This window comes from Pecten maximus, chromosome 2 (assembly GCF_902652985.1).
Source record: "Pecten maximus chromosome 2, xPecMax1.1, whole genome shotgun sequence".
In the NCBI taxonomy this organism is placed as follows: Eukaryota; Metazoa; Mollusca; class Bivalvia; order Pectinida; family Pectinidae; genus Pecten; species Pecten maximus.
The window spans coordinates 42722547-42749740 of record NC_047016.1 but is presented as its reverse complement, the minus strand read 5'-3'; the positions used below and the strand labels follow the sequence as shown (position 1 = coordinate 42749740).

Sequence of the window (27194 nt, the reverse complement as noted above, 5' to 3'; positions counted from 1 at the left end):
CGGTGAAGAGAAATCAGTATTCTCAAGTTCCACCAATAGTATCCAGCTCTCAATCTTGCCTGAGTTGGTCCTGCCTAAGTTTTGTAATTTTTCAGGTTGCTCTGAAATCAAAGATGGCCACCATTCCTTCCATTTTGGAAAAAAATATGTCATTTCTTCTCAGGTTCCACCAGTGGGATTCAGCTCAAACCTGTCTGAAATGATCCTGAAAAGTGTTGTTACTTTTTGGGTTGGTGTGAAATCAAAGATGGCAGCCACTTTGAAAAACACATTTCAAGATTCATCTCAAGGTTAGCCAGTGGGATTCAGCTAATACCTGCCTCAAATTATTCTGAGATGGTCGAATATGACCCCTACCTAACCACAGATGTTGATTTTTGATATATTTTTATTTATTTATTTGTTCATTTTCATTGATTTACACATGCATACACGTCTGCTCAGACATTGCTGACATCCTAACTTGTGACGTGGCTCGATGACATAACTGTTATTATCCTTTGAAGTTTGTGATTTCAATTCAATATGTGTATCTGGGCCATGTTGCATACTAAAATGCATGCATTACATGCATGTATTGCGTACTGGAAATGAGAGCCATTGTAATCGTATTAAGGCATTTATGCTACGTGTAGGCCAATTTAAAGCAACATCTGCAGTATACCTGTCTGGAAACAAATCCCAACAAAATAACATCTACTCACATTTGCAATTTATAATTTAGTGGTAAAAGTATGTTTGTGATGTTCTTAAGTTGTAAATGAGACGGCAACAACTATCAACAAGATCGCCAACATCAACAACAATATCAAAAAAGATCGCCAACAACAACTATCAAAAGCAATATCACCACCAACAGCAGCTGCCACAACAACAGCGACGCCATATGTTTGGTTACTTATTGGTAACATTATTAGGAGTTTAAACTAAACTTAAAAGAATCAAGATTGATTAAATGTCAAATAAACCATTTCAGATGACACGACAATGGTTTGCAACACTAGTCACACTTTAGAGATGTCTAATATCTAGTTATCTTGTTAGCGAGTATGAAATTTCGGTATATAATTATAAACATTCGCTAGGTATTTATTTTCGCGCTTTATTTAATTAATACAGCGAAAATATATCCCCGCAAATATTTTCAACTGTACAGTATGTAAATAACATCAGCAACAAACTTTTATCTGTGAAATCTAAAACAACGGAGAATACAAACATCAACTATAGAAAAACTCCACATAAAATATCGTCGAAGAAACAAATTCAAAAACAGAGCCCTAGGTACAATTAATGGGTCTATCACTATGAAATAATGTGCTTTTGACGTTGAACGCAAAAAGTCTCAAACGTAACAAAGACAAATAATCATTCAAAGCAGAATAAAAAATGACATGGATGCTGAAGACATCGTAATATTGTGCGACGGCAGTGGTAAACGGATGAAAAAAAATCAGACACTGACGAGAGCTATTTGTCTATATCACACCACATCCCTCCCAGCTCTTGAAAAAAGTATATCAATACATTTTTATTTTTCATTTCTGTTACATTCTCCCGATATCAAATAATTCACTATTCAAGCAGGGCTGTGCACAGCAGTTGGAGAATAAAAGGATCAGAATTAGCCGAGTAACATGTTCGAGGGGTAAAGCTGACATAATAGTAATAGTAATTAGTTCTTCATGATGGTGGGTTGAATAACCTATTTTTCTGAGGGGGTAGGGTTTATAATATAAGGAAAAGCATTAACAGCAAGTACCGTAACATCGCAGAAATCGTCGAAAGTATCAAGGATTCATGGAGTGACGAAAACTGACAATGTTGTATGTGTGTATTTGAAGAGAGGAGGGGTAAGTTGATTAACCGTAGCCGATATTAAAACATTTGTGTACCAGATGTATCGGAATAGAAGATGGTGAAAACATTTTTTTTTTCAACATATTATGTCATGTGGTTTTGTATCTCGTGCAGGGTAGTGGTTGAGAAGGGCATCTTAGTAGATGAAACAATAGAAGAACGACGCAGAGAAATGACAGAGGAGTTCGAAAACTGCATCCGCAAACTCGAATGTTTGCTCAGTGTAGAATGCAAAGAATCTCCAGTTCAAAATATTGTCAAGGAAAGCTTAACAGACCAATTGCCACATACTGGACGCAGGCACGAATACAACAAGTTTGGAGATACAGGGAAGAAAAACAACAAGAAAACAAGTTAATTATTCTTGGAGTCCTAGAACAGCAAAAACAGAAACGTAGAGGTAAAGATATGCCCATTCTTGTTACTATGGATTCACTATAAAAAAACAAAGAAAGCATATAGTTTGGGAACATTCGGGATCTCAAAAACAACAAAAACATTCTAATGTACACATTCGAATTGACACAGGAAAACATGAAAATGAAACTAAACTTCAGGGAAAAGTGAAGGAAAACAGGAAGAGGAACCAATAGAATTTATCTAGAGTGCACGGGCCACCATGGAAGAGATTTGTTATTCGTAGGGCAAAACAACTGGAATCTAGCCCAAAGAAGACCCATTACCTTCAGAGAAAAAAAACAGTTACAATAATTCGGGTTTAAGTCATTGGAGATACCAATGCAGCAAACGAATCAACTTCATTAATATATTAGATATGGATATAGAGGCATTTTATACCATTAAAAACTCTAATTGTAATTTTAATTTTTATTACAGGGATTTAAAACATTTGTAAGTATTGAGGTGCAAGTCCATTTCGTACATTATTACATGTTAGTATTTAATTTCGTCCTATAGTTCATTGTGCAGTTTATGTGATATCCCAGAAGAAGACCTATGATATTTTTCCTGATTTTTACAATTATCCCAAAAGATATCAATCACACATATATTTTGATAATTTTCTATTGTCTTCCATTTTGTTTATATATATCCGGAATGTGCTTTTTCCATGTCGTACCACTTTGACGTATATGCCCTAAGTACTGATGTGGTTATGTGTCTGTGATTTGGCAATTTTTTGAAAGAAGGCGGAAGTGATAGGTATCTCGTTTCTAGAAAATATGGATGTTTTTGTTTTACTTGGATTGAATTCAATGTCCCAAGTAGTTGTCCGTTCATCTTCGTAGGTAAGATCAGTTTTGAGATATTGTGCGGCCTGTGTTGGGTTATTATCTACAATTACATACAGAGAAGTGTCATCAATGTTGAGATACTGTGCTGCCTGTCTATAATTACATACAGATAAGTGTCATCAGTGTTGAGATATTGTGCGGCCTGTTCTGGGTTATTATCTATAATTACATACAGAGAAGTGTCATCAGTGTTGAGATATTGTGCTGCCTGTGTTGGGTTATTATCTATAATTACATACAGAGAAGTGTCATCAGTGTTGAGATATTGTGCTGCCTGTCTATAATTACATACAGAGAAGTGTCATCAGTGTTGAGATATTGTGCGGCCTCTACTGAGTTGTAATCTATAATTACATACAGCGAAGTGTCATCAGTGTTGAGATATTGTGCGGCCTCTACTGAGTTGTAATCTATAATTACATACAGAGAAGTGTCATCAGTGTTGAGATATTGTGCGGTCTGTTCTGGGTTATTATCTATAATTACATACAGAGAAGTGTCATCAGTGTTGAGATATTGTGCTGCCTGTGTTGGGTTATTATCTATAATTACATACAGAGAAGTGTCATCAGTGTTGAGATATTGTGCTGCCTGTCTATAATTACATACAGAGAAGTGTCATCAGTGTTGAGATATTGTGCGGCCTCTACTGAGTTGTAATCTATAATTACATACAGCGAAGTGTCATCAGTGTTGAGATATTGTGCGGCCTCTACTGAGTTGTAATCTATAATTACATACAGAGAAGTGTCATCAGTGTTGAGATATTGTGCGGTCTGTTCTGGGTTATTATCTATAATTACATACAGAGAAGTGTCATCAGTGTTGAGATATTGTGCTGCCTGTCTATAATTACATACAGAGAAGTGTCATCAATGTTGAGATATTGTGCTGCCTGTCTATAATTACATACAGAGAAGTGTCATCAGTGTTGAGATATTGTGCGGCCTCTACTGAGTTGTAATCTATAATTACATACAGCGAAGTGTCATCAGTGTTGAGATATTGTGCGGCCTCTACTGAGTTGTAATCTATAATTACATACCGAGAAGTGTCATCAGTGTTGAGATATTGTGCTGCCTGTGTTGGGTTATTATCTATAATTACATACAGAGAAGTGTCATCAGTGTTGAGATATTGTGCGGTCTGTTCTGGGTTATTATCTATAATTACATACAGAGAAGTGTCATCAGTGTTGAGATATTGTGCTGCCTGTGTTGGGTTATTATCTATAATTACATACAGAGAAGTGTCATCAGTGTTGAGATATTGTGCGGCCTGTCTATAATTACATACAGAGAAGTGTCATCAATGTTGAGATATTGTGCGGCCTGTCTATAATTACATACAGAGAAGTGTCATAAGTGTTGAGATATTGTGCTGCCTGTCTATAATTACATACAGATAAGTGTCATCAGTGTTGAGATATTGTGCGGCCTCTACTGGGTTATTATCTATAATTACATACAGAGAAGTGTCATCAGTGTTGAAATATTGTGCGGCCTCTACTGGGTTGTAATCTATAATTACATACAGAGAAGTGTCATCAGTGTTGAGATATTGTGCGGTCTGTCTATAATTACATACAGCGAAGTGTCATCAGTGTTGAGATATTGTGCGGCATCTACTGGGTTGTAATCTATAATTACATACAGCGAAGTGTCATCAGTGTTGAGATATTGTGCGGCCTCTACTGGGTTGTAATCTATAATTACATACAGAGAAGTGTCATCAGTGTTGAGATATTGTGCGGCCTCTACTGGGTTGTAATCTATAATTACATACAGATAAGTGTCATCAGTGTTGAGATATTGTGAGGTCTGTTCTGGGTTGTTATCTATAATTACATACAGAGAAGTGCCATCAGTGTTGAGATATTGTGCGGCCTCTACTGGGTTATTATCTATAATTACATACAGCGAAGTGTCATCAATGTTGAGATATTGTGCGGCCTGTCTTTAATTACATACAGAGAAGTGTCATCAGTGTTGAGATACTGTGCGGCCTGTGTTGGGTTATTATCTATAATTACATACAGAGAAGTGTCATCAGTGTTGAGATATTGTGCGGCCTGTCTACAATTACATACAGAGAAGTGTCATCAGTGTTGAGATATTGTGCGGCCTGTACTGGGTTATTATCTATAATTACATACAGATAAGTGTCATCAATGTTGAGATACTGTGCTGCCTGTCTATAATTACATACAGAGAAGTGTCATCAATGTTGAGATATTGTGCGGCCTGTCTATAATTACATACAGAGAAGTGTCATAAGTGTTGAGATATTGTGCTGCCTGTCTATAATTACATACAGATAAGTGTCATCAGTGTTGAGATATTGTGCGGCCTCTACTGGGTTATTATCTATAATTACATACAGCGAAGTGTCATCAGTGTTGAGATATTGTGCGGCCTCTACTGGGTTGTAATCTATTATTACATACAGAGAAGTGTCATCAGTGTTGATATATTGTGCGGTCTGTTCTGGGTTGTTATCTATTACATACAGAGAAGTGTCATCAGTGTTGAGATATTGTGCGGCCTGTGTTGGGTTATTATCTATAATTACATACAGATAAATGTCATCAGTGTTGAGATATTGTGCGGTCTCTACTGGGTTATTATCTATAATTACATACAGCGACGTGTCATCAGTGTTGAGATATTGTGCGGCCTCTACTGGGTTATTATCTATAATTACATACAGCGAAGTGTCATCAGTGTTGAGATATTGTGTGGCCTGTGTTGGGTTATTATCTACAATTACATACAGAGAAGTGTCATCAGTGTTGAGATATTGTGCGGTCTGTTCTGGGTTATTATCTATAATTACATACAGAGAAGTGTCATCAGTGTTGAGATATTGTGCGGCCTCTACTGGGTTGTAATCTATAATTACATACCGAGAAGTGTCATCAGTGTTGAGATATTGTCCGGCCTCTACTGGGTTGTAATCTATAATTACATACCGAGAAGTGTCATCAGTGTTGAGATATTGTGCGGCCTGTGTTGGGTTATTATCTACAATTACATACAGAGAAGTGTCATCAGTGTTGAGATATTGTGCGGCCTGTCTATAATTACATACAGAGAAGTGCCATCAGTTTTGAGATATTGTGCGGCCTGTGCTGGGTTGTTATCTATAATTACATACAGAGAAGTGTCATCAGTGTTGAGATATTGTGCGGCCTGTCTATAATTACATACAGAGAAGTGCCATCAGTTTTGAGATATTGTGCGGCCTCTACTGGGTTATAATCTATAATTACATACCGAGAAGTGTCATCAGTGTTGAGATATTGTGCGGCCTCTACTGGGTTGTAATCTATAATTACATACCGATTATCTATAATATGTAGACAAGAAATAGGACATGAATTAATACAGTTGTGAGAAAATAATTATGGTTTCCATTTCATCAGACATAGACATGGACCAATTAGCAGACGGAACGTTTTTTAATGTTCCCTTAATCAAATCCATGTATAGACACCCGAAGATAATGGTAACTGTTGCTTAAGAACATGGACCAACAGTTCAGAAGTCTTTCTGTGACCAACCCTGTCACGTTAGCATATATAGTTCCTTGTTCCAAGCCCTGGATATCCTTCAAAGGACCTGAACGCAACCGTGCATCATCATGACAGCAGAAAGACCTCAAATTGTAGAGCCATATTTCTCAGGAATATTCCACTATTATCTGTACGGTTGACAGTATTCGTTGTTGAGGTTAGCAATGCTGTCTACTTACTGCTGTATTGCTATTTCTTGTAACCATTGCCAAATCCAAATTCCCTGTTCTTATTAATTACTATTTAGAGATGTACTTACAGTGGTACATGTACTTATCCTATTGTTTCTGACGCGGTTTACATTCCATTATCTAGTAAAGATGATTCTGGTCTATTGTCACTCTGGCAGTATATAGCGATATATTGACAGACGAGGGGTACAAAGAATGGTAAAAGATCAAATATCCCTTGTACTAAAAAGAGGAGAGAGAAAATGCTTCCCTCGAAGTTATATGGACAAATCTATGTTTAGTACTTTGTACAAAGCCCTTATTCGACATTCGGAATATGCAGTGACTGTCTGGAACCCTCTGTATAAAAAAAAAGATGCTAGGGCTATTGAAAACGTACAGAGAAGGGCCACCAAACTTGTTATATCTATTAAGGACTTATCGTATCCGGAAAGTTTAATAGAACTTGGAATACCATCTTTTAAAGTACAGAAGAATGCGATATGATGTCATCCAAGTGTATAGAATCCTCAACGTTATTGACAATAACAGAACAAGGGGAAATAAGTTTGAAATACAACAACACTCAAGGCTGGGTTGTAGGAGACACTCATTTGGATTAAGAGTGGTTAGGGACTGGAATAGCCTACCAAACGAGATAGTCGAATCACCAACCATAAACACTTTTAAATCCAGATTGAATACATTTTGGAAAAGACTTGAAATCAAATTCAACCCCGATTGTTACAATTGAGAGCACGAATCAACATTGCAAGGTTTCGTGGATAACAGATAGAGAGTGGAAGTGTTCGAGAGTTAGAACCATGTATATTCCGACGTCAACGTTGTGTTTTTAACCATGGAAGTATTTTAACAGAGTAACCCAAATGAACTATGGATATTGTGGATATACATGCGCAAACCACAACATCTTTTTTGTCCTGCTAAAGTTAAAGATTATAAAACAATATCAACCTATCATATCTTCGGCTCCACAATCTGGTCCATACCTCGAGCTCTGTTTGCGCCAAAATTATCAAATATAAAATACCAAACAATATAAATAAATGGCTGTAAAATCTTGGCATACCACTTGATGAAAGGGACAGCCGTTTATTATTAACAATAATATTTCATATATTTTAGAATTAAAACATAATTTTTAGCAAAGGTGAGTGAGAACTACGACATACTGACCATATTTAAAGGGGACCATCTTATGTATGTAAAGAAGAATAAAGGTGGTCTAGAAGCTCATAGCTTCAGGTAATTAAGTCATTTACTGTGAGAGGGATTACGTAGCCACAGTTAATACGAATTGCTGAACTCTTTAGTTGGATCTGCTGAGCACAAGACGAGAAAGACATAAGTCCCTGTTTCGACTTCAAGCAGCGGCATTGAAATAAACATAGTGTATCATAATCTCGGTTACATAACAGTCTGTGAACAGCAAAGCCATTAGGGGGAGAAATTTCCTTCTTATAGCTATATTGGCTACTTAACCGAATAACGTACAAGAGCGCTTCTGTCCAGTGATAAATGGACGATGTGCATTGTTCAAGGGCACAACCACTCCATTTAAGAACGGGTCTTATGAAACAAAACCCGTCATTGGTTGGATAGAACCACACACCCGGATCTTCGATTGCGGTTATATGTCTACATTTGGCCAAATAAACTTGTTATTGTTGTCGAAAACTTTATGCTTCTGTCTATAAATGGTAAACAGGATATACTCATGTTCTTTTTTTCCTTTTCATAATTAATTTCACTTATAAATAAGCGATGGTTAAAGTTCTAGGTGAAGTGCTTCAGCACTTATGAACGCCACTCCTGTACGACTATGACGTTAAAAATTCCACAGAATGAGGCGATGCACCTGTCACTGTGTTTACGGGTCCTGCTACACGTAAATCATTATAGATCAGTCGGATAAGTGTAAAACATCTACTAGTAAAAATAACACCTGTTTCCATTAATATCCCCATATACAGTATACCTACTCAACTCTCAGCCTCAGTATCTTCCAGGCAGGCAGGTGAGATGGTTTCAAGACGGGACAGATTAGGTAAGTGTATTTTGTTTTAAATGAGAAATGCGTGATGTCTGCAGATTTTATGTTTTACACATACAGATAAGGTTATTATAAGGGATCATATTTCAAGAATTCATGTTTTTCATAAACAAAAGAAAATACTTATCAGTATGAACGTCTTACTTACTCTTACTGTACATATTCTGTAGAATAACAGCCCCCAAACCCTTGTTCACCTTAATACAATTTTTTTTCCTTTTGATAACTGGAAATGACAATGAGACTTTTGCACCTATATCAATGAAATAATAATTCCTAAAAGGAAATTTTCCCCAAAAAATTAATGTTCACGTGCAAGTATCTTCAAATTGTTTTTTATTTTGCTTGTAATTTTTTATTTAACATTGACTGCGTAATTTCCTTATTTTACATGTGTGATATTTAATATCATTGCTCACAACAACTTTTCCAAAATGTACTGATTTTGCTCATATAATCATTCGGTAAGTTCCCTGCATTTAACTTAATGATTAACTTGAATTAATTTTTTATGTTATGGAGCTATAACACAAAAATAAGTGTACTCTAAGGAAACCGCTTATGATGATAATACATTCCGTTAGTTTGTTTGTTTGTTTGTTTGTTGTTTTTTTTTATTTTTGTTTTTTTGTTTTTTTTTTAATTATTATTATAAACAATTTCTGTGAAAATCCACTTATATTGATGTCTCTTTTCCATAAGAAATAATTACGCCGCTTTATTGGCCAATAAAAAAGTGACGTTACAATTGGCGAAATAATATTTTACGTTATGGGTTGATAAACTATTTCTAAGCTAATGAAAATACCTGTTACAAGCAAGATTAAATCATATGGATAACACGCGAAAGACTGTTCGCCTAATGCCGGATGATATACGCAATACAGATCAGTTGCTGCCTGCAAATTATTTTGTTTCCAAAAGAAATGAATGACACTAAGATTGGCTGAACGTCAAATGATAAATTAAGATTCATGTTGACCTTTTAAGGTATTACATGTTGTAAATTCAATATGTTTATATTAACGCAAATGCCAAGCTTTTGGCAATAGCTTAGATAACAACAAATTTAACATTCATGTTTAAGTCATATTTTGTATGCGCTTCCATAAACAACGATAGTTTCAATATCTTTTTATTAAGTTTTCAGCATTATGTATTCTAGTAAAAATCTTATCTACCGTATTGACATATATTACGCATATTTCTGAGTTACTGGACGCAAAAATATACCGAAAAGGGGTAGATTAATTGGTTTTAAAATATTACAAGATATATATATTTTTTAAACGTAATTCTTGATCCTATAAGGGCTGATTGATAAGTTGTGAGCCTCGTATTGAAGGAGGTACTCATGGATGTTCTTTTTAAGTCCTACTATTCTGTGACTATATAGGGCCGTGTACCCAAGGACTGGTCTCATTTGGTTAGTTTATATCGACGAGTAGCACTCTAAAGTAAACAAGACAAGCGGCTTTTTCAAAATGGACAAATCGGTTAGGGTTAGGGTTAGGCTTAGGCTGAAAGAGTCTGTCATTACCATGGCTGCTATTCACGATTGTGGCTTTAAATTGATTGAGCATCCGCCTTATTCACCTGATCTCGCTCCATCAGACTTTCATCTATTTCCAAAACTGAAAACAGCTATTTCAGGTGCCCTAACCCTAACCCTAACCCTAACATGCAGTGGATGAATTTCTTAACAGCTAAGAAAAAGAGTTCTATAAAAGTGTCATTGAGGCCCTTAAACACCGCTGGCAAAAGTGTATAGATACTGAAGGGGATTATGTTGAAAAATAATACAATCTGTCCAGCAAAATTCAAATCCTTCAATATGAGGCTCACGACTTATCAATCGTACGCATCAATATTTGATATTTTGATATTTGATTGAAAGACAATATGTTTTTACCAAGTTTTTTTTATATTCTTGAAAAGAAAATACTTTTTTTACGAATTCGGATCTGAAAGATAAACAAAGCATAAAACAGTACAGTATAGTTCAGTCAAAAAAGAAATCTGCAAATAGTCCTGCCCTTGGCATCATCACGGCCCATATTGTAAGATATATTGATCTATAAGCTACCTTGTAAGCTCTGGATTGAGCGATATGAGGATTATGATGGCGTCAGTACTTTCAATATGTCATTGATTTTGACCTGTGTAAATGTTGTTATCCCCTTGTAATGATCTACACGACAGTATTGTCAAAAGTTGGTAAATAAGCCCAGCCTTAACATATTTGTGCATAATTACAGTGCATAACAATTCAACCTCCAATATGCATGGTACCAGATGGAGCCGGGCCCACAGATTAACGAATCACGTGCAAAATAAATTTATCTAAATAGGTCAACTGAAGTTAATAGTAAATTTTAAAAAGAAGTTCAATAAAAACAGTTACTTGCATAAAGAAAATAAAAACTGTAAGCGGACTAGTTGATACATTTCGACATGTTCACATGCTTTCAGCTTAATTATTCGGCATAAAAATCACTGTCATGATGGTATAATTTGTGATTTTATTTTTGAATTAGGACTTCAAAAGACAATTATAATTAATTAAAGCGCGATAAAAAGGTACTTAGTTATCTATTCCAACCATCACAATTTCAGGCTAATTCCTATGCTTCACAATCCACTATGGGGGAGGGGGTACTAAAAGCGATCTGCTTTTGTAAATGTTAGTGGTTTCAGGGAGAGAGTCTCCGCTCCAGCAGAAAACACAGTAGAAAACACATGGACAGTTTTCATCACTATGGGTTGGGCTGACATTTCCTAGAGGCTCTTGTTGGATACTTTTGTTTTGTTTTTTGTCATACGGTTGTTAGAGATTAAACTATAAAAAAAAAACTGATGCGTTATATATTTGCAACTATCAAACTGCATTCTATTTCGGGTTATAGCCAATATGAAGGCCACTGCATTACAGATTATAAAACACGAACCGCTCGCTAACAATTGGCGTTTACTGTCTATAACCTAAATCAGAATGCAGTTTGATATATAATTAAAACCTAATCGACATGTTGTCTTCTTTACAGGTGAAATGGCACCTGTTTTATCATTGCTGCTGTTATTAGTCATGAGTGCAGTGATACACGCACGGGAGACAGCGCGATCAAGAATAAAGCGTGAAGACAATGAATTGTCCCCTCTGTACGAAGCCCAGGATGACATTGAGCTGTCTCGAAAGGAGCGTGGAGCTACCATGGACATGTCATCAAGCAGTAGTACTATGGGGACCATGGACATGTCATCTAGTACTATGATGACAAATGTGTATGGTGGTTCCATGGAGTTTACACTAAGCTCGGCTGTATTAGTTGGAACTTCCGAACTCAACAAGGACATACAACAGAATCAGAATTTCCTTGTTTCGGGTACGTAATTAGATCATGATCTCTCTCTCTCTCTCTCTCTCTCTCTCTCTCTCTCTCTCTCTCTCTCTCTCCGTCAACAACATCAGGATTTTCTTGTTTCGGGTACTGTAATGTAATGTTTGGTGTTATTATTGTGACCATAGTACTTCACTCAAATGTTGTAGATATAGACTCATGTAATGTTTGGTGTTATTATTGAGACCATAGTACTACATTGTATTAGAATCATGTTTTACAGGTGTAGACTCGGATGACGATTCCGTGTATTCGCACCAATTGGACATGTTTGCAGCACCATCTTCTGTATCTGGGGCTATGAACAAGTGTGCTTATCTGGAGCTACTATTGGTGCAGGAGATTCACAGGATGTATGTGCCGTTTGTCACCTAAACATCCTTAGTCACCCAATCCCCCTTAGTCAACCAAACACCTTTAGTCACCCAAACACCCTTAGTCACCCAAACATCCAATGTAACTCAAACACCTAATGTCACCCAAACACCCAATGTCACTCAAACACCCAATGTCACCCAAACACCGAAGTCACCCAAACACCCAATGTCACTCAAACACCGAATGTCACCCAAACACCCAATGTCACCCAAACACCAAATGTCATTCAAACACCTAATGTCACTCAAACACCCAATGTCACCCAAACACCCAATGCTGCTCAAACATCCAATGTCACCCAAACACCCAATCTCACTCAAACAAACATGTCACCCGATCACCCTTAGTCACTGAAACAACCTTAGTCACCCAAACACCCTTAGTCACCCAAGCACCCTTAGTCACCCAAACACCCTTAGTCACCCAAACACCCTTTGTCACCCAAGCACCCTTAGTCACAAACATTCAATATTATGTCACCCAATCATGCTTATTCATCCTAAACGTCTCATGTCATTTGCATATTCCAAGTCAGCCAAACATCTTTAGGCACCTAAACAGCTTTAATTATCATCTAAACATCTGTAGTCGTCTAAATAATTCTTAGTCGTCAAAACTCCCTTAGTCATTCAATCTTCAGTCATCCGACTATCCATAGTTCATCGAACATCCTAACTCATCTGAACATCCTAAATGACCCCAAAATCTTTAGGCCCCAAAACATCCTCGGACCATACTTAGTCATATACATCTTCATTAATCAGCACTCATCAGCCATGATCAGCAAAACAATCACTTTATGAATCATTTAAGTCTGAGAGTTCTTGAGAAAACACTGACATAACTTGCCTGAATAGCCTTGATAGATACCAGAACAAACATCTTTATAATTATTATAATTGTCTATTATTAATTATAACTTCCCTAGGTCGCCGAAGCAACTGACGCATTTGCAGATTTATTGTGGAATTATTTATGCAATAATAATCACACCAATATCCGCGCCTTATCATGTTTTCTATGTAAGACGCTAATGGAAAGGTTTAGTTGTATATCATCCCTATAGTATTGTGGTGTCCTGTATATGTTATATCTACACATGTTTGAGGCTGTAGTGTTGTAGTGTACTGTCTTCATGCCACAAATATAAATAACACTTTGATTTTTGAATTCTTTATTTCAGAACTAAAACAAATGTTGACCAGTTACTGTACAATAGTAGTTGGCAAGCTGCGTTAAAAGCATTGTTAGCAAAGTATTGCGCCCCACAGCATGTTCCGATTTGTGATGCCAACTCGAGATTCAGGACCATTGATGGATCTTGTAATAACCTGAAACACCCCAGATGGGGCATGTCTTTTAGAGCCCAGAGGCGCTACCGCCAGCCAGCTTATCAAGACGGTAAGTCCAGCCTCCATGTTGAAATCACAATTCCCTCATTATCAAACATTTCCGTTTATATTTTTCTTTAGTGGAGCCTTTGCGTGTTTTGTCGTTTTATGCATACAATTTAGATAAATATAACAAATAACCATTGTAACCCTCCGTCGTTAGGCATCAGCACCCCTCGGAAAAAGTCGGTTACGTTCAATGATCTGCCAAGCCCAAGGGTGATCAGTAACAAGGTGTTCAAGGCAGGTCCCAAATCTGAGCTGTCAGCAGGAATCACGTCAATGCATATGTCGTTTGGTCAGTTCCTTGACCACGACTTCATCTTCACCCCGGTCATAAAAGGTGAGTATGTCATTGCATTTTATTTATCTCACTCTGACTAGGACTGTGAATTGTGCGTAACTTCAATTTTTCCACGTTGAACTTTGATCAGAGTCAAATTCAGAGAAAACCAAGGCAAAATTTTGGGGCGTCTTGTTGCGGGGGTATTGCGCTAAGATCTCCGGCACGACATCCGGTTTCAAAACTTGATCTTGATGGCTAATGTTGGTAAAAGAAAATCTAAATACAAAATTATGACTGTTCTATCAATTGGATGTTGTTTTTTAACAAGCATCAGGACGTTGGTTAATTAATTAACAACAATGAAGTCGATACGAGGGCAACCATTATCATTACCATTATAAGTAAAAGTTAACTTTATTTGTTTTAAAGCCAAGAAACTCTGCACATCAAAACATTAAGATATCATGTAAATTTAAGGCTAGTAAAAAAATCCATCTTGTGTCATTTTTAGGTGAAGGTGGCGCAGGAATCAACTGTTGTGCCTCCATGACCACAGCAAAAAGGTGGGTATAAATAAAAATGAAGTTTTATTAAGATATCTCAAAAAGTATGCCTGGATTTGAATTGATGGTTGTATTAGAAATAAAGAAATCTATTTTTAAACTATAAATTGTAATTGCCGGAAATATCTAACCCATGTGAAAGATTTCTAGTTCATTATAGCCTGAGACATTGTTTTGCTTTATTTGCATACAAAGCAGAAAATACCCTCATTTAAACGAGGGCAAATAAAATGAGCAAGCAGTTGTGTGTATGAATGGAGGTAAAGGTTTTGAATCCTTAGGGTCGGGGGATTGGAGCCCAAAATTGAACATTTTGTAAATTCATTCTTTTTCGGATCGGATCGGATCGGATTCAGTCCAAATTAGATCTGGAGCATCATTGTCTTGGGCCAATAGGACTTATTTTTGTGTAAATATTTGCTCTGAATTCAGATGAGTTTGGCCTAAGAGGGCGCATAAAGGGAGAGCTTTAAAATCCTTTATCTACCGTGAACTATGCGTTTAATTCTAACTTGTCAAAAGTCAAGTACTTGAAGATGAAATTATAGCCGACTTCCTGTCCTGCTAGTACGGCATACGATTTAAAACGTGGAGCATCAGCACATCTACTTTTACATCCTGTTACTTAATGTTTACAAGTAATAGCATGAGGATGTTTGTTTACTGAGAAGTTGTGGGAATTCTCGACATCGTTCGACGGCTGTTTCAAGATCCTATCAAAACAAAATGATGCTGTAAATATAAAGATTTAAGTTTCCTTTTTGGTTAGCTGATAAAAATAGTATTTATACCATAAATGGGATATCCTGGCGGGGTGGGGGGATTTTCTTTTCTTTTTTTATTATTATTATTTTTTTATTATTATTTTTATTTGTTTATTAATGGGTTTTTTTCAAATAATGGTGGACTATTTTGGTTTGTCCTTCAACAATGTGTCAAATTTTGACGTACGTGTATTTCGATTTTAAATACTGGCCTCTCACCCGGAGATAAAATATATTTTCCCTCGGGCGCTGTTGAAGTTTTGTAACCGTCATGCACAAAATACAATACCACAAAATTTAATGAAACACAATCTTCATCAAGAGATACAATATTGAGTTCATGTGTTTGTGTGCTGTAAATGATCTGAATAAAAAAGCATTGTAATATTTTTTAGTAAAGGCCATAAATTAAAACTAGAAAATGTTGACCGATGACCTTCAAAACTTAATGAGGTATCGGATGTTATATAACTATGATGCAAATATTGTCCAAATCTGTCGAGGTGTTCTCAAGATATGACATTAATTATGGACGGGGCAGACGGATCGATATGGGTAACACTATATGTATATGCGCCGTCTTTTTTTTTTTAAAGGATGTTATATTTGAAAGATATTATTTTTCCAGACCAGAGTGCTTTCCGATCATCGTGCCCCAATCGGACAAGGACATCAAAGAGTCTTGTATGAACTTTGTCAGATCATCCGCTGCCGTCGAGGACAGATTAAGAGGTATGACTCGGAGCTTACTTAATTTATTTCGCTTTTACTACCGGTGGAAATATAAACTGACCTATTGGGGTTTACACTGACAGTGCACGATGCAAAATATTATAAAGTCCAAATCCGGTTTTTAAAATGCTTCTGAGATGTCCCCCTCATCTTACTTTCGTTCAGGTCATTGTAGCTATAAGGGCCATATGTCACACAGAGCCGAAGCGTTTAAGTGAGCTCAACAATTTGGCGATTTTAGGGGATATGTACTAGTACTGCAGCACAATGGCATCACATCGTCAACTGTCAGAACATTGTCAAAAAAAAAAAACAACACATGTAGGCGAATTTATACGTTTATGAACATGCTAAAAAATCTGCCGAAAGGAGCAACGGAATTTCAACGGAAGTGCAGCAGGTGTGCCGGTATAGCTTTGTTGATATCGGTAGAACACCGCCCGGTGGCCTCTATATATACCGACCGAGATATTAAACCATAGTCATACCATACCATGGCCGATGTACTACCGTTGTAAGCAATATGATACTGTGCTACTAGCGTGCTACACCCAAAATCAGCAATAAGAAGCAACTGCCAATAAAAACTTTTTTTTTCTAGTGTCTACTAAGCATTTGTCAGTATCATTGTTCAATAATTCCTCTATATGTAACCACTCAACACTCGACATAAAAAGTTATGAAGAGTTTAAGAATTGCGTTTCTTCATGTAAAACACATAGATTGATACATACAAATGCAGTAACAGTCATCGACTTGTACTTCCAAATGTTTTTTTTCGATAACATAGATTACTCATTTCATTTTAGAGTAAAAGAGTTTGCATGCTATCCAGAAGATAGGACAATTAACTTGATTTAAAACATCAAAAGAATATATCTATTCGTCACAGGAATTTTATTTGTTAAAATACCAAATTTCTTTTTAATATGGAGTACTCAAACATTGATATCATGACAACAGCCATATTCTAAAATTAAGATACACAGTGGTAAGATAACAATGTGTATGTATTGAAGCATCAGCAAACCAAAATAGACATTTGTTTTACTACATTGAAATTCACTTACCTATAGCAAGTATCGTACCTTAAATGTCAATTAGTAATACCATCAAAACTGCCGATTGAATTGTTCAATTACCTAGACGAAATAGGAATTATCTTAAATTAAATGTCAATTAGCGACACTGCCGATTAAAATGTTGCATTAACCATATGTATTGACATGTCGTCATACAAAATTAATCGAAATATATCTAAAGCAAATAAGTTAGTAACAGCCTCTGAAAATGTGAACAAATAACAAACAAGGCCTATATAGAACCAGATGAGTCATAATTAGTACATGGTTATCGTATGTTTGTCATTTATTGCTTATCAATCCTAACAACAAGTTAGGGCATGTAGCGTGTCGATATTGTCTTGATCGTCTTTCTACAGTTTAAAATGATCCAAATACGATTATTTCTGCGGCCATTCGAAAATGTTTTTGCATATGTCATGTTGCTTCAAATTCCCTGTCTTCACTTTCGATGTCAACACTGACAAACATACCTATACCCTATGTTTTGAACAGGATGGTCACCTTCATTGAGAATATCTGTAATTGCATCAGTTGGTTTGTCAAGTTCCTTTCGGTGCTGATTATAATTTTCAATTTTCTTCTGGATTGGTTTCCATTCCAACACTAAACTTAAACGACTATCAATGCCAAGAACTGCAAAACTCGCCATGAAGTCACAATAGCACGATGCTTTACCCTTTCATTTGCCATTCTCTTTGCAGTTTATCATAAGTCATCGCAGGGCCCCTCCATCAACGTGTACCCACGTGGTATACAACGGCGTAAAACATATACCGATTGCGGTATTGATTTGAAAATGTAATGAGCTTTTTTTCAGTGTAGATTTGATCAGCTTGAGTTGTGGCTTTAGTTTGTCTACAAATATTTGGACCTCATCTAGAGACGACCAACTGTTAATTTTTGGTCCATCTGGAGGACTATTTCTTTGTCTTTGAGTGTTCGTACTTGTCTTGTACCCTCTTTACATGTTCTGTGAATGACTGTAACTGACTTTCTATTTTAATCTGAAGGTATCTGCCGCACATTCTTGGTTAATTACTTAATCATCTTAGTCTTTCCTGGTTCTATTTCAACTTTATTCCAGACTTTGAATACCACAGTCTCTGGCAAATCTTTAATAAGGTTATTGATATTGGTTCCATATTAAGCAGATATTCGGCATTTGATCCTATCTTTGTTAATACTTTCTTAATGGTCTGTAAGCTGTAATGCCATATTCTGACGATGGATACACTGACAAGTATTTCTATTACAGGCGTCAGTAATGTGTGTATCGTCTTGGGAAATTTATAGCTTCGCAGCGACCGGATTTTCTTTTAATGTACATAAACTTATGTCCTGTGTACACTATGAATGTAACTTGATATAATCAATAATTACCATTACGAAATTCATATACTTTAAAATTTTGCTTGAAACACTGCCTTGCTTCTTATCGCTGACTTTGAGTGACTATTTACGTTTGGTACCGTACATTTTGCATGAGAAAAATGGTATCAAAAGAGGACCCCAGTTCTTTTCACCATGTTTCACAATACCTCACAGACTATTGTTTTTTTTTTTTTTGGTCATCGGTATTGTGTGTGACAGCAGTTAGGGAAGTGCAGACATTTAAGCTGATGCCTCACCTTGTAAAAGGCCTTGTAAAACGCAAACTTATCCTAACAGTCAATCAATGTTTTATTTCACACGTGCTTTGATAACGGCCATCAGAACCAGGTGTTTCCTAATAAATGAAATGTGAGGACATGCATATAAGCATCAAGCGGGTGTCACTTTTTAAGAAAGTATTGTACACTATGTAGGCAGCTCAAGTAGATATGAGTAATATGCCGTGATATCATCTAATTTTAAACCTGCATTCGAGTTAACATTAAACAAGTTTTTTCATGTATAGGTTATCGGGATCAATTGAACGAAGTGACGTCATATTTGGATGCATCTAACGTATACGGATCAACGAAGAAGAAGATGCTGGAACTGCGGGATAGCGTAAAGAAAAGAGGTAACGTTTTCTAATTACCAATCTTATGCACAGACCAAGGCGCTTCAAATGCATCAGATATGTTTAATGGATTCCAGCATATGCCATATATTCGGATTTTTTCCATTCACAACAGCACAGTATTTATGATGGAATGCTTTTATGAAAAGTTTATTGATTAAAAAAATGAAATTAGTCATTAATCCTTTCAGTGTTAATAGTGTTTTCGCTTTTTCTCCCAGAGAATCGTCTCTTGTTTATGTTTCATTAGTCTACATTACGAAATCCCATATGATCGTGTGGAGTAAGTGAACTGTTAACATCACGTAGCAAAATTATATCCATAATTCTCTGTCTCGATTCATCGCATCGCATGAATGATTTTCGGGGACGTTTTGATTGAGCAACCTCTAAACCTGTAAATTAAAAGAAGAAGAAAACCTATTTACTGTTATACTATCCAGGTGTCGTTTTAATCGGAATAACCTACATGTAGTTAAGCGTATGGACTGTTTGTTTTTGGAGTGTTATATATATTCACGTACGTACTTCACGAGGCCATAACCATGTCTTGCACGCGAGCTACTCTCTAATAAACCTGAAAACTTAATCTTCAATGAGACAAATTAGCATGAATTATGCTTCTGGCACGCATTATCTTTTGGAAAATGACATTGCTGATATCTGTCCACAGGGTTATTAAAAGTGGATAGCTACAACAGGCTTCCTGTTGGTAAAACAGCGTGCTTCAAAGACACAAGTGATGATTACTGTCAGGACGCAGGTAAGTTGTAAAATACACATGTACTTGCCTTTCAAGTCATCATTTGCCGGTTGCAAGGAATCGAATAGATATGTGTTTTTATATGAGGAATAGTTTTGTTACTAAAATAGCCAAACTCACTTTAAAGTTTTAAAATGTCCGTCCAAGTTGCATTTGTTAAGTTATGAAACATCATACAAATGCAAAAATTAAAAAAATAAAAACATATTTAGCAGTTGGAAAGTACCAAAAAATGACGCAATACTTCTGGTAGAGTAATATCAAGTTTGTAAGTAGACAGCGCTTTCAGTAGATATCTTTAGTAAAAAAATAATGCGCCTTTAGATAAGATATTGCAAAATTTACTCTTTAAGCGGTTTTGGCTATTTTAAGTAACGAATCTATATTCTAACTTGCATAGTATTACGTGTATTAAGTGTGTGTCTGTACATATATAGTGTTAAATTAATTGTTGGGGGTTGATGTTTTAACAGTAATCTAGTGATGTTTTGTTTCAGGTGACAAACGTGTAAACGTTGTTCCGAACTTGGGAGCGGTTCATTTACTTTGGGTTAGGGAACACAACCGTGTTGTGAAAATCCTGGCCAACCACAACCCTACTTGGGATGACAACAGATTGTTCTACGAGGGCAGGAAGATCATTATCGCCATGATGCAACATATCGTATATAACGAGTACCTGCCGATTATTTTAAATTCAACATATTTGTATAATCTTAAACTACAGCTGCGCCCTCTGGGTTATAGCTACTACTATAGAGATAATATAGATGCTACGGTCTCCAACGTATTCGGCGCTGCCGCTTTCCGTTTCGGTCATTCTCAGATAACCAACATTCAGGCGCAATACAGCCCTTCCCATGTGCCAACCAAAACTGTGCCTATCGAAAAAACATTCCATCGCCCCCATCTGTGTGAAGAGATGAAAGGCAATGGCTATGAGGGCGTGCTTCGTTGGTTGAGTAACGCCAAAGCGACTAAAAGTGACAGGTGGGTATTGCAGGCGTTCATACTTAGTGTATACGTATACTATCATCAAACTGCATATCTTAGGTAAAGAGAACCAGAGAGACACTCAAAGAATTATTCCACACTGTCGACAAGAAACTTACTCTGCGTTCTGTATTCACAGGGCGTCTGTTTCTGGTTAATATTTATAATGGAAACAATATTAGCCCCTACTCCTACTATATATAGAAGGCTAATATTTTTTCCATAAATAAATACCAGAGGCAGACGCCTGTGCTGTATTCGAAAAGTATCATGTATGTTCAACTTGAATTTGGTCAATTAACATCAATCAATAAAACAATCAAACATCCTTGGATATTGTTAAGTTATGGACTAGACGGAGGAAAACACGTTTACTAACTCATCACAAAAACACATCAAAATTTGTTGTTGTCAGATTTGATACAGTATGAAAACATATATCTGATAACAGAAATAATGATATATCTATTTGCAGATTTTTTGAAGTAGGAATTAGAAATAAGCTCTTCCCCGATCCGAAAGGCAACACTATGGACCTCCCAGCCATAAATGTGAACAGAGGGCGTGACCATGGCATTCCGGCTTACAACGTTTGGCGAGAATGGTGCGGCTTGCCCAAGGCTAAGACTTTCCAGGCCGGTGTCTCTTTCGGTCTATTGCACCACACTAAAGAGGCTGCGGCAGCACTGCAAAGTGCCTATAGGTAAATACATCAATATATAGGGGATGTCGAAGCACTGAAACGTGTGTAAAACATCTCAATAGAGAAATATCACAGCTAAGGTGTGCAAATATAAATTATGCAATTTACCATAATATATTGTTGGTACACTGAAGTCACTTTTTGAAACTATTTAACGATTTTTTGGGGTTGTTTTTAACAATCATTTATGATTGACGTCATATTTATGTAACCCATCTCGGCGAATAATGCACCTGTTTCCTGTTTAAACAGAGGAATCGTCTATACCTACTAATTGGAGTTATATGTTGGTATTGATTTTGAAACGTTTTCACCCAAAAAATAATGCTACATAGTGGTGTAATGTCGCCCAGCTTTCTATAGTATCCTTCTCGCAAATATAGCCTTTAGACACGATTATTGATAGGAAATATTTTTCAGACCAGGCTGAACACTAGACTTTCTAATCAAGTCAACAAAAGAAGGAATGGACTTCTGGAAGCAAATATATCTATGTATGAAAATTGATGTTTTCCTGATATTTTATTGCGTGGGCGATGACCAACTTTAAGAATCGTAACAGAATGTGATTTTTATTTTGCTGTTTTGACATATGCCAGATTCAAAGTACTTTCGGGTTCTGAAATTCTGAAACACCAGTGCGGTCTAGTTGGCGTGCTAAAATGTCCTTTTGAAATATGTTGTTGTCTAAAGTCAAACATACTTAGAACATTGTCTTGGTCTGCCTCTGTCGGGTATATACGCGGACTACATTGAACATGTCTCCATTTGTATCCTGTATAGTCATCCTGAAGACATAGACCTGTACGCTGGAGCCATGTCGGAGACCGCCATCAAGAACGGAATCGTCGGTCCCACATTTGCCTGTATCATAGGATATCAGTTCCAGCAACTTAAGCTGGGAGACAGATTTTGGTACGAATACAACCTTGGCCGACGTGGATTGAATCCAGGTAACAATTCTATATATCTTTTTTGTAAGTATACTATGCTTGTTGCTGTATTTGGTGCTCCGTCCCAACCTGATTGCTTATTAATATAACTTTATTCTTTGCAGCCCAACTTTCCGAGATCAGAAAGTCTAGTCTCGCAAAGATTATATGTAACAACATACAAGTAACCAAGATGCAGCCGAAGGCATTCCAGACTGTCAGTACAACGTAAGTATGTTATTGTTGCAAAAACATATGTTTAGTCTATATACTGCTGAATAAAGTCAAATAACACTCGCGATACGATTTTTATAGTGAGTCCTATGTTGAGTTTTTACTTCAGAAAAATAAAGTTAATATTGTTTAACGGATCTAGACTCGACTGAACGATAGTTAGAACGTCTGACTAGGGTTCGGAGTTCCCGTGGTCGAGTCCTAGTCTTTTACATTGCATTTTACCTCTCCTATCATTAAGGAAATAATCTCAAAGCACATGGTTTGTACCAGATAAAATGAATAGCATTATAAATTATGTATCTGTTAGCTTCCGATTATTATTGAAATAAGCATTTATATTCTGACGCGAATACATCTTTACTAAATTAGATGATTCGACCACACGGGTACCTTGTACAAGGTTTACTTGCCGACCTATGCGCAATTTAAATTCAAACTTCAGCCGCCTGGCAGTTTCCATCCGCCATGTTTGTTTACAGCCCCGGAATAAGAGCACAACTCCGCGTTTGAAAGAGCCAGTACTGCAAACCTAGGCGATCCTGCCCAAACCATACTTTCTAAGCAAGATATTATTGATAAATTCAATATCAGTTGTTTACTACATGTATTTTTGTTTCACTTTAATTAATTCTAGTCAGGAGATTATGTTAAAAGGTCGTCTGCTTCGCAAACATTAGAATTATCTACCTTGTATTGATGTTGTTTTTGTTAATTGAAATATGTATATCTATAATTAATGAATATCTAGATTTCATGGCACCATGCATTGAAATATGCATAATATGCATTAGGTAAAACACAAGTTATTTATGTAGCCAAAGGATATGTTTGTTCCTTTCACTGTTAGTGTATGTCGTCATAGCTGAGTGTAGGATTTCAGTATTCAATAACATCTGGCCCGTGTGCGATCCCGATTCCCTATGTTTGATAAATATGTATACTGTAAAAGTGGATATTTTCGCGTGTGGAAATTTTCGCTTAGCCAGCTTCCAAAGTGTTCGCGGTGTGGATATTTTCGCGTCGTCAAGATGTTTTTGCGCTAACTTGTATCTTTTATATTTAGTATTTTTATGTGTTCATATATTCGCGTGTGGAAATTTTCGCGGAGATTTACTGATAGGGAAATAAGCGAAAATTTCCACACCGCGAATATTTCCACTTTTACAGTATATATATTTTTTTTCTTTTCTTATTCGTCTTTTATATACAAACTCTTATTTTACATATTTATTAATTTCAAATTTTTTGAATGATATTTTAATAGATACTAATACGTGACATTGCTTCTTGCACACATGCAAATGAGGTATTTTAATGCTTTATAAATAGTTTTTGTGGAATAAGACAGAGTTATAATATAGATTTACATCTGAAGGTCCCTGGTTGCATTCATGTGGATTTCCTTTATAGTAGTGATATATTATTATTTGTTTTTATGCAGGAGCGTAAACATTGTGGAAATATGATTTATATAATTATCAATCTGAAATCCTGATACTAAAATAAAAGCTACAGAAACAAAAAATGATTGTTATTAGGAAATGATATTTGAACCAGCCAAGACATTACTCCTACTGCACCTTACAGAACTAATGTCAATCGTTATACTGTACTTATATACATGTCGTTAATAAGAGAGTTGGAGAGAACTTGTTTGAATACAGAGATACCCAGTCTGTATGGCCTGTATCTCATAGCGTTATATTCAGACAATATATTGCTATTTTCAGGAATGCCCGTATAGACTGTTCAAAAATACCGGATGTTAACCTCGCATTCTGGAATACAGATCAGCAATGTAAGTATTAATTAATCAGGCATATATATTGACTTCATTTAAAACGAACGGTATGTTCTGGATTGATTGACGAGTAATGAATTTCAGAAAGTTAACAACAAATGTTGTCGATTGATGCAACTTGGTGACTACTCGGGTACTGTTGATCGTTACATTGGCTGTAATTAGTGTTTGCATTGTAGTTATTATTGTAGCCATCTTTCTGCTGTCAATATCGATCTAACGATGACTATGTTTGGAGCCATCTTTCTGTTGTTAATATCTTTAAAACCATGTCTATGCTTGAAGCCATATTTTTAGTTAATATCGCTATAACCATGGCTATATTTGAAGCCATATTTTTAGTTAATATCGCTATAACCATGGCTATGTTTGAAGCCATATTTTTAGTTAATATCGCTATAACCATGTCTGTGTTTGAAGCCATATTTTTAGTTAATATCGCTATAACCATGTCTATCTTTGAAGCCATATTTTTAGTTAATATCGCTATAACCATGTCTATGTTTGAAGCCATGTTTTAGTTAATATCGCTATAACCATGTCTATGTTTGAAGCCATATTTTTAGTTAATATCGCTATAACCATGTCTATGTTTGAAGCCATATTTTAAATTAATATCGCTATAACCATGTCTGTGTTTGAAGCCATATTTTTAGTTAATATCGCTATAACCATGGCTATGTTTGAAGCCATATTTTTAGTTAATATCGCTATAACCATGGCTATGTTTGAAGCCATATTTTTAGTTAATATCGCTATAACCATGTCTATGTTTGAAGCCATATTTTTAGTTAATATCGCTATAACCATGTCTATGTTTGAAGCCATATTTTTGTTGTTGCTATCGCTATAACCACGTCTATGTTTGAAGCCATATTTTTAATTAATATCGCTATAACCATGTCTATGTTTGAAGCCATGTTTCAGTTAATATCGCTATAACCATGTCTATGTTTGAAGCCATATTTTTAATTAATATCGCTATAACCATGTCTATGTTTGAAGCCATATTTTTAATTAATATCGCTATAACCATGTCTATGTTTGAAGCCATGTTTCAGTTAATATCGCTATAACCATGTCTATGTTTGAAGCCATATTTTTAATTAATATCGCTATAACCATGTCTATGTTTGAAGCCATATTTTTAATTAATATCGCTATAACCATGTCTATGTTTGAAGCCATATTTTTGTTGTTGCTATCGCTATAACCACGTCTATGCTTGAAGCCATATTTTTAGTTAATATCGCTATAACCATGTCTATGTTTGAAGCCATATTTTTAGTTAATATCGCTATAACCATGTCTATGTTTGAAGCCATATTTTTATTTAATATCGCTATAACCATGGCTAAGTTTGAAGCCATGTTTTAGTTAATATCGCTATAACCATGTCTATGTTTGAAGCCATATTTTTAGTTAATATCGCTATAACCATGGCTATGTTTGAAGCCATATTTTTAGTTAATATCGCTATAACCATGTCTATGTTTGAAGCCATATTTTTAGTTAATATCGCTATAACCACGTCTGTGTTTGAAGCCATATTTTTAGTTAATATCGCTATAACCACGTCTATGTTTGAAGCCATATTTTTAGTTAATATCGCTATAACCACGTCTATGTTTGAAGTCATATTTTTAGGTAATATCGCTATAACCATGTCTATGTTTGAGGCCATATTTTTAGTTAATATCGCTATAACCATGGCTTTGTTTGAAGCCATATTTTTAGTTAATATCGCTATAGCCATGTCTTTGTTTGAAGCCATATTTTTAGTTAATATCGCTATAACCATGGCTATGTTTTGCAGGTTCTGCGTAACCAGTGATGACCTCGAAGAAATTCTGACATTCATACTGACCTAATTGGATCTCTATATTGACGTGATTGAAGTTTACAAAATTTTGAAGGAAGGCTACGAGTCAACAGATTTTTGCCAAGAAAGCAAGAGATACCTTGGGTCATTCACTCAGCCTAGGTAAATCAAGAAGCAGGCTGGACATGAGGAAATATTCGTTCACCCAATGAATTGTGGATGGTTGGAACTTTTTACCAGAAAATGTAGTTCAAGCACCCAATTTAAACAGTTTCGAAAACCGTTTGGACAAACATAAACATTAACACATGTATATCTTTGTTTAAATATTATATGGACAAGAATCTGAATAAAGAGGCAATTACTAGTATGCTTGCGTTCAGAATTTACTAAGCTATACTATGTTA

General features: G+C 35.9%; 1 protein-coding gene across 1 annotated transcript; it reads left to right on the top strand.

Annotated features, from left to right (window-relative positions):
• The first annotated feature begins 247 nt into the window (after positions 1-247).
• On the top strand, positions 248-27194 carry LOC117343184 (myeloperoxidase-like). Its single transcript, XM_033905527.1, has 17 exons — positions 248-290; positions 755-893; positions 1975-2213; positions 11979-12317; positions 12556-12685; positions 13894-14111; positions 14265-14444; positions 14899-14950; positions 16343-16446; positions 19429-19536; positions 20210-20299; positions 20797-21289; positions 21768-21995; positions 22779-22948; positions 23053-23155; positions 24895-24962; positions 26782-27194. The coding sequence occupies exons 1-17, from the start codon at positions 248-250 to the stop codon at positions 26790-26792; spliced, it is 2715 nt and encodes a 904-aa protein (XP_033761418.1). The 3' UTR covers positions 26793-27194.

What these genes read in the sequence shown, in the direction of transcription:
- LOC117343184 (XM_033905527.1), top strand. Translation starts at nt 248, where the DNA reads ATGGCAGCCACTTTGAAAAACACATTTCAAGATTCATCTCAAG. An exon ending in GTGCAGGAGATTCACAGGAT is followed by an intron (nt 12,686 to 13,893) that starts GTATGTGCCGTT and finishes TCTTTATTTCAG; the next exon opens with AACTAAAACAAATGTTGACC. An exon ending in CCAGCCAGCTTATCAAGACG is followed by an intron (nt 14,112 to 14,264) that starts GTAAGTCCAGCC and finishes CTCCGTCGTTAG; the next exon opens with GCATCAGCACCCCTCGGAAA.